We start from the raw sequence: 12,502 nt of genomic DNA on the forward strand, positions 1-12,502 counted from the left end.
CTTGATGTTCTCCTTTTGGTACAAAGTTCCAATTTTCTGAAGGAATAATGCTCTGGAATTTGGCAACTCGGTAAACAACGAAAATCTTCCATTTTCTAGGAATATCTTTAATCCAGGCGAGGGTCACTTGTGAATCAGTACCCAAGCAAAGACTTTGGGATTGGGAAAACGGCTGTCATTGATGACTTCCGTCACTGCCTGAGATAATTGTGCTCCAAGAAGTGCTGCACAGAGTTCTATATGATGAACAAATGAAGTTCTGATTGGGGCAACGCGTGTTTTGGCTGTTAGCATTTGTGTGTGCACTCGGTCGTCCATTTGCTCTCGCACGTAAGCAATGGCGGCATATGCTGTGGTTGAGGCGTCACAAAACACATGAAGCTCCAAAGATGATAAAAAAGGTGCTGCAAAAACTCGTCGTTCAAGTTTGATCTTCTCAAGCCCTTTGAGTTGATGTCGAAATCCTCCGTATTGTTCTAGAATGCTTAATGATAGGGTTTCGCCCAGGTCAACTTGTCCATCCACAGAACTTGTAAGAATAATTTCAACTGAATTTTTGTTGGTGACAATCATCCAAAGGTTTCAAACAACTTTTTGACTTCCGGTAACATTTTCCTTTTTGTGCTGGGAAATTCTTTGTCCAGGCAAACTGTGAAGGTGAAATGATCTGCAACAGGTCTCCACTTTATTCCAAGTGTTTTGAATGTGTAGTCATTGCTGTTGATTTTCTTATCGTTGGAAGTTTCGCAGAAACAGGAAGACAATTGCTCAACAAGTGATGAAACGCTTGAAATCCATTTTCGTACATCAAAACAAGCTGTTTTCAGTGTTTCGATTATTTCGTCCTGAAGTTGAGAGGCAAGCTCTACATCTAAGGCTCCTGTTAGCAAATTGTCCACATACATGTCAATATTGATTACAAGGCGGAGGTTGCTGTTGGTGCAACTGTCTGCTAAGGCTTTGAGAGGTCTAATTGATTGGTATGAAGATGATGCAATTCCATAGGTCACTCTTGTCATTCTATATTTTTTCACCTCTGTGTTATTTGGATTTTTCCACAAAACCCTGTGAAAATCCTTGTCTTCATCGTCAGGTTGAACTTGTCGGTACATCGTGGCGATGTCGGCAGATAGTGCCACGTGATGGAACCGAAAACGAATCAGAATTCCAAACAGATCCTTTTGAAATTGGGGTCCAACCACCAGACGGTCGATTATGGATACTCCACTGGCTGACTTAGCTGAAGCATCGAATACGACTCTGAAATTAATTGTGCTGCTGGCGTCTTTGATGACACAATGGCAAGCGGAAACAATTTGTGGCAGGCATATGAATTTTTTTTCTGGGAACTTCTTCCATGTGTCCAAATTGAAAGAATTCGTGCATGTAGTTTCTCCGGTCGAAAAACGAGGCTCCGTAGTCTTCTTTTCGCTTGATGGTACGAGTCTCCCAAGGGTTTGGAGTTTCACAACAAATCTTCCCTCTGAGTTGCGTCGGGTAGTACTTTTGAAGTGATCTCCGCATTTCTGTAGTTCTGATGTCCACTGTGTTCTTGTCGGAATTTCTTCAATTTCCCAGAATCGCTGTAATTTGTCTGGTTCAGAACAAATGAAAAAAGACTGAAGTTGAGTACTCTTCTTTTCAAGTTGGCTCTCCCGTCCGATCGCGAGCCAAACAAAACAAGATAGGCGGTAGGTAATTGGCTTTTGAAGTTCCTTGATTCTGTTTTCTCCTATCATCATTTCTTCATAGTGTCCTGCTCCAATTATCAAGTCTACGGTGGATGGCTGATTGAAGTTTGTGTCCGCATGATTGAGGTCTTGAAGTTTTGTCCAACCGCTGACATTTACATGATGCGAAGGCAGTTTGCTGGTCAATTTGGCTGAGACCGTTGCTCTGATGCTGATTGAGTCTTCATCTTTTGTTTTCAGAATCAAATTTACTGATCCTTTGCTGTTGTTGACTTCTTGAACTCCGAGTCCAAAAACTCGGCCATCGGCTTTTTCTTTTTTCAATCCAAAGCTTTTTACTGCATCTTCAGTGATGAGGTTGATTTGGGATCCTGAGTCTAGAATGGCTCTGATATTAGTTGTTCTTCCGTTGTTGTCAACTGAAACGATTGCGGTGGGAAGATATACTTCTTCATCTTCTTCTTCTTCAATCTGCGACTGTGCTGCGGCTGTAATTTTTTCTTTGTTTTTGTAGACTGTTTTTGCTGCTTGATTGCTTGCTTCTTGTGGTGACGTGCTGCTAGTTGTAACTGTTGGCGCTGTTGAAGTTGTCCTCGAGTTGTTATTGGCTTCCAAATGTAAAAGACTGTTGTTCTTTCGTTTGCACTTCTTACAAGTTGAACCTTTGCATTGTTCACTTCCATGTCCATGGCGTAGGCATTTGAAGCAAAGTCCTTTTGTCTTGATCAACTGAGCTCGGTCCTGTACTGAAAGTGTTTTGAGTTTTTGGCATTGATAAATTTTGTGGCTTTCGTCGCAACATTCACACGTTGTAGTCACGGATGTGGATAAATGTGAAAAAAATATTCAAAAATGTGGGCTTCTTGTCGATGGTTGATGCTGACTGCTGTGTGGGGCTGCTTCAAAAGCGCGTGTTCTTTTTTCAATGAACTTTTTCATATCAAGATAGCGTTTGGGGTTTCTTCCTGGTGATAAAAATTCCCAAAATTTTGTCGTTTTGGCGGGCAATGTCTCTGCAAAGAGGTAGGTGAAAAAGATGCCCTGATCGTCCACGGGGGGCTGTCCAAGGTTGCTGAGCGCTAATCTGTATTCTTCAATTGTCTCAATGAGATCTCGAAAGGTCCTTGTGTCTTCATTTGTTACCGGTTTCTGTGCAATTATTGCGTGAATATGGGCTCTTAAAATCAGACATTTGTTGTCGTATCTGTTCTTCAGGATGTCGCATGCTTTACTGAAGTTTGCGTCTGTGTTTTGGAGAGAGGTCAAAAGCTTTGCGGCGTCTCCTTTCAATGATGTTTTTAGATACTGCAACTTTTGATTGTCTGTTATCTGGCTGTTGCTTGTCACAGCTCCATTGAGTTGATCGAAGAAAGACGTCTAATCCTTGTAGTCTCCACAAAATTTTGGCAACTCCAGCTTCGGCAGTTTCACGTTGGTGACGGCCGGTCCAGTTGCTAATAGTGGCGTGGAAGTTCTCACTGGGTTCTTTTTGTACACGACAAAGCGGTTGATTCGGTCAACATGTTGTCCTATCTTGTCGTCGTAATCTTCTGATTCTTCGATTTCTTCGTCGAGTCTATCGGTGTCATCGATCAAGTGTTGGACTTTCTGATTCATGTCTGACTGGAACAACTGTTTTTTTTGTCAGCAATGTTGAGGTTTGTTCCAGTTGTATGAGCTCCTTTTCACTGACATTTTGTCCAGATCTATCTGTAGTTGTTTTGGCTTCGTTGTTTAATCTGGTTGCAACGGTGCCGTGAGCTGTTCTTGACTTTTTCAATCTCTCGAGGTTTTCTGTCATTGTTCAAAACTTTTATTTGGTGCTTTGTTGTCTGTCTGTGGCTATGGTGATGAATTAGTTGTATTTTCTTTGCTGTCTCGTTGTCTTCGCTGTGTTCGTCTTTGCTGTGTCTCGGTCTTTGCTGTGTCGGTTTTACTGTGTCTTTGTCTTTGCTATGTTGGTTTTTGTTTTGGGTATCTTTGTTTCGGATGGTTGTTGCTAGATGTAAACAAAAGAAAAACCCAAAAAGATCCGCACTATCTCTCCCCCCGACCAATAAGACAACCCAAAATTACACAAAAAAAACGTTACACTTAGTCTTAGAACAGCAGAGGGGACAATTAATGCTACCTAGTTTGACGGTTTCAACCTCCTTGGTTTCCGAAAAAATGACTCAAAATACACTTGGCATGTATTTGTTCCCCCACTAGATATCACTTGTTCAGGGACCCATGTTAATCAACCTGTCAGTAAATTTAAGTTAATCAATTTAAATTTAAGTTGATTATCATGTGGCCGCTTTTTGATGATTAGCTTATTTTTGATACCCCAATTTACCCTATCTTAGTCTTATATACCTCCCCCGACAGAGAATCAAATATCTAATGTGAGCTGTTCCTAACCCGCGTGCGTTTGCTCACTCTAATTCTAAGGTATATCCTATGATTTTGTTCGACTATGACGAGTTCATTTCAAATTTTTTATTACTAATTAAGCTCTGTTTCAACACTTTTTCGCTTATGCATAGCTTTTTGAATCTAAACGGAAACAAATTGGTCGTTGTGAAAGTTACAATTCTTATTACTTTGTTAGGTTACAATTTTATTTAGACCTTGAAAGTTCTTTCGACCTTGAAAAGAAGCATAATTTTGTTGGCAACCTTTTGTCTTCAGTTTTGCCGAGTTCAATTCTAATGTTAAAAACAGTCCTCATCTTCTCAGCTGGCAATTAAAGCTGCACTATTTTTTTACAGTCCAAAAACGTTTGGATTTTTTTTGTGCTGTGTTTTTTCTTCAGATTTTCACTTTTTTCGGCTTTTTCACCTCAGTGAGAAGTCAAATTAGAATGGTGACTTTAGAAACACTGAACTAGTCAGAAGAGCAAAAAATCGGGGTTTGAAGCGTGATTTTTCTCAAAGTGCCTTTAAATTGGAGTGAAAAATTCGTGTTGGAACAAATTTTCAAATTCTCAGAGGGCATTTTTTCCACGTGCGTTAATTTGACTTCCGTTTTCAATGTTTCTTCTCTTGAGTGCTGTTAATGTGACACACAAGCGTTCTAAATGCACTTACTTGCAATTGTTGTACTTCAACAACGGGTGGCAAATGCATTTCAAGACTTTTGTACTATTTGTTCGAATAAAATTCCGTGAAAATTTGAATTTTGCCCCTTTTTTAATTTGATTTTTTTTTAGTTTTTCTATATAACCCCTATCTATGTACCAAAGTAATTATTTCACTTCAAAGCCCATGCTTTCTGTGAATTTGACACTAATTGTCCCCAAGAAGTTTCATTGAGTTTTGAGATTGGCTAGTTTATATTTTTGACTTTGATGTATCGTTGACGTATTCTCATCTATGTTTTTTCTTACTAAGAATTTTTATGTTATTGAAATAAGCGTTTCAGATTACAACTAAAGCTCTTGATGTCTGATATGCTGTTTTTTACAATAAAAAGTCAACATTTCAGTTTTATAAGTATTCGTTTTACTTATTGATGCCCTATCACTTATTCTAATTACTGACACGTGTCATCGGTTATTGGTTGGTAATGACGATTTAATTAAATGAAAAATGATTTAGTCCTTAACTAACGTTTTCAGTTAATTTTCACTATTTATGTTTAAGACTTATAAGCGATTTTTAACGATTTCAAGAGAACCGAGTGTGTTTTTTGTTGTCTTTTCAATTAGTCAGTCTTTTTTCTACAGTTTTCTTTATTGACAATTTTCACCGGTTGCTGGTTATTTTAAAGTTTATCTATTTAGTTGCAGGATTTTAGGGAGCTGTTTTTTATGATTTTGACTACTGCTTTTCAATAAGAAACGTTGATTTTTTTTCATGCTTAATTTTGTTGTTTTTCTTGTCCGCTTATTGCTTAGTCACGTCCATCAAAAATTTTCATTGGCCTTCCAGTGCAAAATTTTTTGTTCAAAATGTAGGCTCCAACTTATAACCAACGTTTTTGTTTAATGAGACGACGCCTATTCCTTACGAAAGGTTTAATTGAACTTATGAATCTTGCCTCCATTCGTAGTTGTCTTGTTCGTTTTTGAGCCCTTAGGACTGTTTCCAGTCAACAGAACTGACGAAAATTTGGTTGAATTGTTGACTTAATTGCTAAGCATTGATTGAGGATTCGACATGATGTTATAGTATTTTTTATTTCGACGCCAATGAACTTGAAAAAATATTTGGATTCTTACTTTTTTCCCCAGTTTTTTTTACACATTTTCTCTTTGTCTGTCATTGATTCAAACAAGCGTGTTGTATTGTGCACAACTTATTACTTCTAATTTCACAAAAACTTTCCGCAACTCATGTACGCATGAAAATAGACACATAAAAAAGGACATAAACTATAGGAAACCATTTCCGGATGAGAAATGGTCAAAAAGGCCAGAAGCGATCCTTTAGGTGGCGAAAGTAAAAAGTAAGTTCAACAACTTTAATAATACAAACTTTTGATCACAAACATGTTTCATCAATTCAAATTTTTTGAATTGAGTCTCAACCGAGCAAAATAAAGAAAAATTAGTCCAACTCACAAAAATATAAAATGAGTTTTTTTAAACAAAACTCAGATATTTTTAATCACATTTTCATTTTAGCTTGGTAAACGAAGGTCAAAAACTTTTCCTTCCTTTAGTTTAGTGCTAGTAATTTTATTTAATACTGAGTCATCTACATTTTTCAAGAGCAAAAGTGTCCTAAACTTTGCCCCTTTTTCGACGCTTTTAATCGAATCTTTTTGACTTCTCTAAGATTGTTTTTCTTCCGCTCAATCTGCTCAACGTGTTTTTAAACAGCAGTTGTTCAGCAGGGCAATCTAAAATGAACGAAGTTTGGATGAAAGAAATCAAAAAAAGAAACGGGATAACCCAATGAAGCACAATTTTAGATAACCGCTTCTTTATTTTGTTTGTAAGTCTTAGTTATCATATTTAATGCTGATTCTTATTCTGCTTATTAATCTTATTACGCTTATGATGCTTATTGTGCTTATAATGCTTATTCTTATTTATAAGAATAAAGGTTTTGAAATAACAAAACACTTTATTCTCTCATTAAGTAAAAGGATTTGTACACATTTTTTCGAAAAAATGTAATGGGCACACTTAAATTGTTAGAAACAAACAGAAGATAATTTGAATGCAGAATTTACAAGAAATGTTAGGAAAACTTAATTGTTATGTGCTGATTACGTTCCAGATGCACATTTACGTAACAAAAATGAAACGTTTAGAATTATGTAAGAAAGCAGCCACTACTCGCAGTTTCTTTAAAAAACGGAATTTAACCGACATCATTTGGCTCGCGCGCAAGCAAGCACACCTACACAAATACGTTCAAAAATGGAAACAAAATCCAAAACAAGAAGACGCATGCACAACTCATTACTTCTAATTTCACAAAAACTTTCCGCAGCTCATGTACGCATGAAAATAGACACATAAAAATAAGGACATAAAATATAGAAAACCATTTCCAGATGAGAAATGTTCAAAAAGACCAGAAGCGATTCTTCATGTGGTGAAAGTAAAAAGTCAGTTCAACAACTTTAAAAATATGAACTTTCGATCAAGAACATGTTTAATCAGTTCATTTTTTTATTGAGTCTCAGCCGAGCAATTTAAAGAAAAATTAGTCTAACTCACAAAAATATCAAATGAGTTTTTTTAACCAGAACTTAGATATTTCCAATAACACTTTCATTTTAGTTTGATAAACGAAGGTCAAAAACTTTTCCTTCCTTTAATTTAGTGATGATAATTTTGTTTAATACTGAGTCATCTACACTTTTCACGAGCGAAAGCGTCAAAGATATAATAAGAAGATGTAGTGCTTAAAATTGTAGAAGCGTTTTTGCGTGAGAAACTCACATTTCTTTTTTGCCATCGTTTAAAAGTGTCAATGTTATGTCAAATTTCTTCGCGGGTTAAAATAAAATTGCATTTATGAATTTTACCGCCATGAATTTGTAATTAGTAATTTTAATGTCTTTTTATCAGGTAATGCAATTTTTATCAGTGAAATAAAAATAACACTCTACTCACAGAGTTTGTTGAAAACAGGAAAATTTTTCACGCCGGAAAAAAAAACACTTTTGCATGAAATGATTTTTTTGTAATTTAGAATATGACATGCTTCTGAAAAATTGTTAAGGAAATGGTCTGCTGGGCAGACTTTTTTAGTTTTTTGTTTGCACCACTCCCAGTACATAAGTTAACCACCAGGTACAAACGACATCACCTTAGTAAACAATTCTTTATTACAATCCAAGAACTGGATCGTGTTGTTGCTCTGTCTTTTTTGTACGACGTTTTCCCACCTTTTTTCATGGCTTTCAGCTTTCAAAGCGGGATAAACAGGTAAAACTCATAAATTTTTTTGATCCTTTTGTGATCTAAAAGTACAGGGGACAGAAAATACCCTCTAGAATCCGATAAAAGTTTGCTGAAAAATTTTTTTTGGCAAAAAAATGGTTTTCAACTTTTTAAAATTACAAGTTTTAGCATTTTTATGATAAAACCTGCAGGTTTTTGAAATTTCTGTTCAAAATTTGACATTTGTTTGAATTTATTTAGCCCCAGGTGACAAAGAACCTCCTCTAGGGTTTAATAGTAGGTTACTGCAGTGGTGGAGGGTCAATGGAATGGTATTCAACATTTTATTATCATGCCTTTTTTTGCTATTTTTTCTGACAATAATTGAAACTTTTTTCAAATGCTCCGGAAATGACCGGAAATTTTGCTCTTTATTGGCCAGTGATCATTTTCCCAGGCATGAACTTGGATAATTTCTGAAGACAATTAAAGGTTCTGAAGATTTGAATATGATCAATTTTATCAATATTTTAATAAAAATTTATCTTTTCAAATCTTTAACGAAATTTTTCTCATTTTCTGTGTCTATCGATCTTCAAGGGCCGATTATTTTTTTAAAGTCTTGCTAATGAATTACTAGACAGATTTAAAAAGCAGGCAACAAAAACTGTTTTCAACATAAAAATTTGGCAAAACTTAGGAACTTTTTTAAAAAAATGCAATTTTTGATTTTTTAAAATATTTTTCTATCGTTAATTTTTCCATTTTAAGCGGCCAATTAAACCCTTTCAATGTTTGTGCGTGGGTTAATGGGTATTTTTGTTGCATGAATTTTTGATTTTTAAGGTAAAAGCTCCAATACTTAAAGCAATGATTATAATTTTGTTTAGTTTGTTTGGTTGTTTTGGTTTCCCCCTTTAGGGACAGTTTGCGTTTTTGCCTGCCAATGTTAATTGATACGTTGGTCAGACGCCATAGTTCTAACTTTCTCATTCAATTCTTTGGATTGTGTTACAGGACTTGTCCTGCTAAGTTAAAAATATTTTTAAAAAAATATGGTAGATAGTCTTGTGTTTTGCAAATAATATGCCGCCTACAAAGCTCAGGCACGGGGAACCCTTCAAATTTTGATGTTTTGATGAATCACATAATTTAATTGGAGTTTTGCTGTTGTGAATATCAAATGATGTTATCTCAGCATTCGCAGCACTTTTGACCTAATTTCGTCTCCTTTAATAACAAATTTCACATCTCCCACGTAAACTAGGCCGGAGGTCACTTTCTCTTGAAAATGCTCCCACCCATCAATAACTGACGTGAAGAAACAAAATTCTAATAAGATCTATCTGAAATAAATAAACGAAGACAGTATAATGTAATTATAGATGTTTTTTTTTAGTCATCAAGTTCAAATTCATTTACTGAGATTTGTTTATAAACAACGAGGCAACTCTCGCAACAATGTGTGTAGCACAGACTCTTCCAGCATACATCTCACTTTTGTCAAAACTTCTTTTTATTCAGATTCGAAAAATATTTTCGAATGTCAATTTTTCGCAGCTTGAATAGAAGCAGGTTTTCCGCAGCAACCCTTGGTACAATTATACTTTGTCAAAAATAAAATTATCAGAACCTTCTTTTTAATACGGTTTTAGCAGATGAAAAACCATGATGAATAACTTAGAGTTTTATAAATCAAAATAGCACCATTCAAAAATTTTAAGCTAACAAAAATATGAGATCAAAAAATGAAGTAGAATATTGTATTGTAAAGTTCTACTTTGGGCAAGACGTTACCTTTAATTCACGTGTCTTTTGTTCGTCGCCACATTTTGCGTTTTTGAGCTTTGAGCGAACCAAAAAAAAATCTCTTCACGGTCTACATTTTCAATCGAAAAAATATTTATTATTTGAAGTTTCTTGTTGAAAAACGGACATTTGACCCAAGCTTTTGGACTCTGTCAAAAGATTTTTGGGATGTGTGTTTAGTGCCTGCAGAAACTGGCAAAAACTATTTTTTTCTTGTTTTTTATTGCCCAAATTATTTTGATCGTTCTATTTAACGAAAAGTGTTCAGGTAAATTTCAAATCATTCTTCCGTTGGATCGAAAAAATTACAACATAGGGACAACACACACACACACACACACACAAAATAGCGTGTCAAGGAAGCCAGAGGAATCAGCACGAAAAAAAAACGTTCTCTGCGAAACTTGTTTCACGAATATCGCAATCGTGCAATTGGATTCATCTTCAGGCAAATAAATCAAAATGAAACAACATTGAGGTTTAGTTTTTTCATAAATAGTGTAAAAATTCAAAGGACAAAAATAGGCAACTAAAAAATTTTTGGTCGTTCTGTTTAGAAGTTTTTAGCACTTCTTTTATTTCCACGCTTTATAACAATTTTCCGTTCTGGTTACAACAAAAATCTGTCGAAGTACTATTGTTTCAACAAAAATAACAATCGAAAGCAGTAATAAGGAGAACGAAAATTTTTTCCATGAATAATTTCTGTTTTTTTTTTTGTTTTTTATCTACACTTTTTAAAAAGTATTAAGATTTTTTGTTTTGGTTTTTAGACAAAAGGAGTAACATGTCATTAAATTATTGGGAAATAGCCACTGTTGACTCCCGTGACGCACAAATGGTCGGAAATAGAAAAAGAAAGAAGAAGAGATTTAAATAGACACATTTTTAAAGTGTCATATAGTGTTCTTATTAGATGTGCAGTCTCAGTTAGATTATAATGTAAAAATAAAGATAACTTCAGATCTGAAAGTTTTTTGGTTTTGAGCTGACGACATCTAGCCATTGCGAAAATGAATACTGGTAATCTAATGCACTATGACCTAATGACGCTGCTTCATCATTTTCTCCCGTTTCTTTTGATTTTTCTTTGAGCTTTCCCGGATTTGATTTCACTATTTTGCTTAAATCCAAAAGTGAATCAATTAGAATTCTTTTAGTGCAAACAGTTATTTAGTTGCGTAAGCCGGAAATCAAACGTGAAAGTTGTGACTTATGCAAACCAGAAAATCTGATCTAAAGAAAAAACAAATTTAAATAAAGTTAAGTGGATACTTTTGAGAAACAACTTGAAGAGTCTTCCTTGTCATGAAAAAATTCAATAAACTGTTGATTAAAAAACGACTAACAAAACGAAATGCGTTTATAGAATAAAAACAACACTTTTAAAAGACCAATTGAACTGAAAGTTATTTAAAAAACATCACTTAATTATATTTATAATAAAAGTACATTTTATAATAAAAATACATAACTTTTTACATGCAATTTAAACAATTCATTTACTCACACAACAATAAGCGAGCCATCTCAGGCTCTCAAACGTTTCTATTTTCGAAGAAAAATTGAAAAAATTTGAGAAATTTCCAAAAAGTAGTTACAAAATTTTTCTTTATTGGACCATTTTTCACATTTAAGACATCGTTATTTTTAGAAACAGTATTCTTCTGTGAACCTAATGTTTGTGAGCTAAAGGCGTCGCTTTAATTTCCAAAGAAGGCGATACAACAAAGAAATTGCCAAATTAAATTGAAAAAATAGCTGAAAAGTTCGCAAAATAGCTGAAAATAATTAAAAGGATATAAAACTCGGGTTATTAATAAAGAATTCTTTCTTTAGATTATCTGAACTTACTTAAATTAGTTATTACAGCCTGTTTATTAATATAACGTATTAGCCACTTTATCACAACAAATTATTTCTAATAAATTTATATCCCCTAATTTTTGCTTTTTTTTTCTTGTTTTCCTTTAAATTTTTTCTAAGAGCTCCTCTTCATCATCATGCAATAAAATATTTAGTTTTTGAATAAACATTCAGAAGTACCATCTAAGGGCTGCAAAATGATGGACCTCTTTTTTCGTTACGACTCATAAACAAAAAGTAATATTTTGACTGAAGAAAAAACCGGCCTCGCATATATATTCCCCCATTTTGCAAAAAAAATGATGGAACAATTAGAAAGGAACGTAAAAGTAGACAAAAATCGATATCCGGTCCAAAAGGTTTACGTAATTAGTACAGCTTGTGATGATAAAGCATAATGTTTAAATAGCCTATTCAATTGCTCTCAAAAGATTTTTATGTCAATTATACTAGTCCTGTCATCTTTTTGAGAGATTTTTCGTCCGACCCATTTGACTTTTTCATTATCGAAAGTGGGATAAACAGGTAACGTCCGGAGGGCTTTAATTTCCCTTAGAGTCTTACGCCTTGCTAGTTTTTTAGAATACGATTCACTGAAACTGTTTTGAAGAGACGGTTCTTAATCTTAAATTTTGACCCCTCCCCTCCCCCAACGCTTGACCCCCTCCACCCCCCCCCCCCGCTTAGGGGTTCCCACAATAGACCCCCCCTCCTCGTAGCTTAGTGGGTTAGTGGGCTAAGTTTGCACAAATTCCCGTTAATGGGTTATAAAGGGGGTCCACTAGGTTGGGAGAACAGGAAAAAGTTGGGT

General features: G+C 34.9%; 2 protein-coding genes across 2 annotated transcripts in view; one reads left to right on the plus strand and one right to left on the minus strand.

The window, feature by feature from the left end:
* The window catches only part of LOC142352268 (cleavage and polyadenylation specificity factor subunit 4-like), a 441,589-nt gene that overhangs the window by 44,309 nt on the left and 384,778 nt on the right, over positions 1 to 12,502 (plus strand). The gene's annotated exons all lie outside the window — the stretch shown is intronic.
* LOC142352093 (uncharacterized) lies at positions 570 to 2,916 on the minus strand. Its single transcript, XM_075404461.1, has 2 exons — positions 2,835 to 2,916; positions 570 to 2,437 (listed from the first exon to the last, which is right to left on the minus strand). The coding sequence occupies exons 1-2, from the start codon at positions 2,914 to 2,916 to the stop codon at positions 570 to 572; spliced, it is 1,950 nt and encodes a 649-aa protein (XP_075260576.1).

The sequence above is a fragment of the Convolutriloba macropyga genome, chromosome 13 (genome assembly GCF_964194025.1).
Source record: "Convolutriloba macropyga chromosome 13, txConMacr16.3, whole genome shotgun sequence".
Lineage (NCBI taxonomy): Eukaryota > Metazoa > Xenacoelomorpha > Acoela > Convolutidae > Convolutriloba > Convolutriloba macropyga.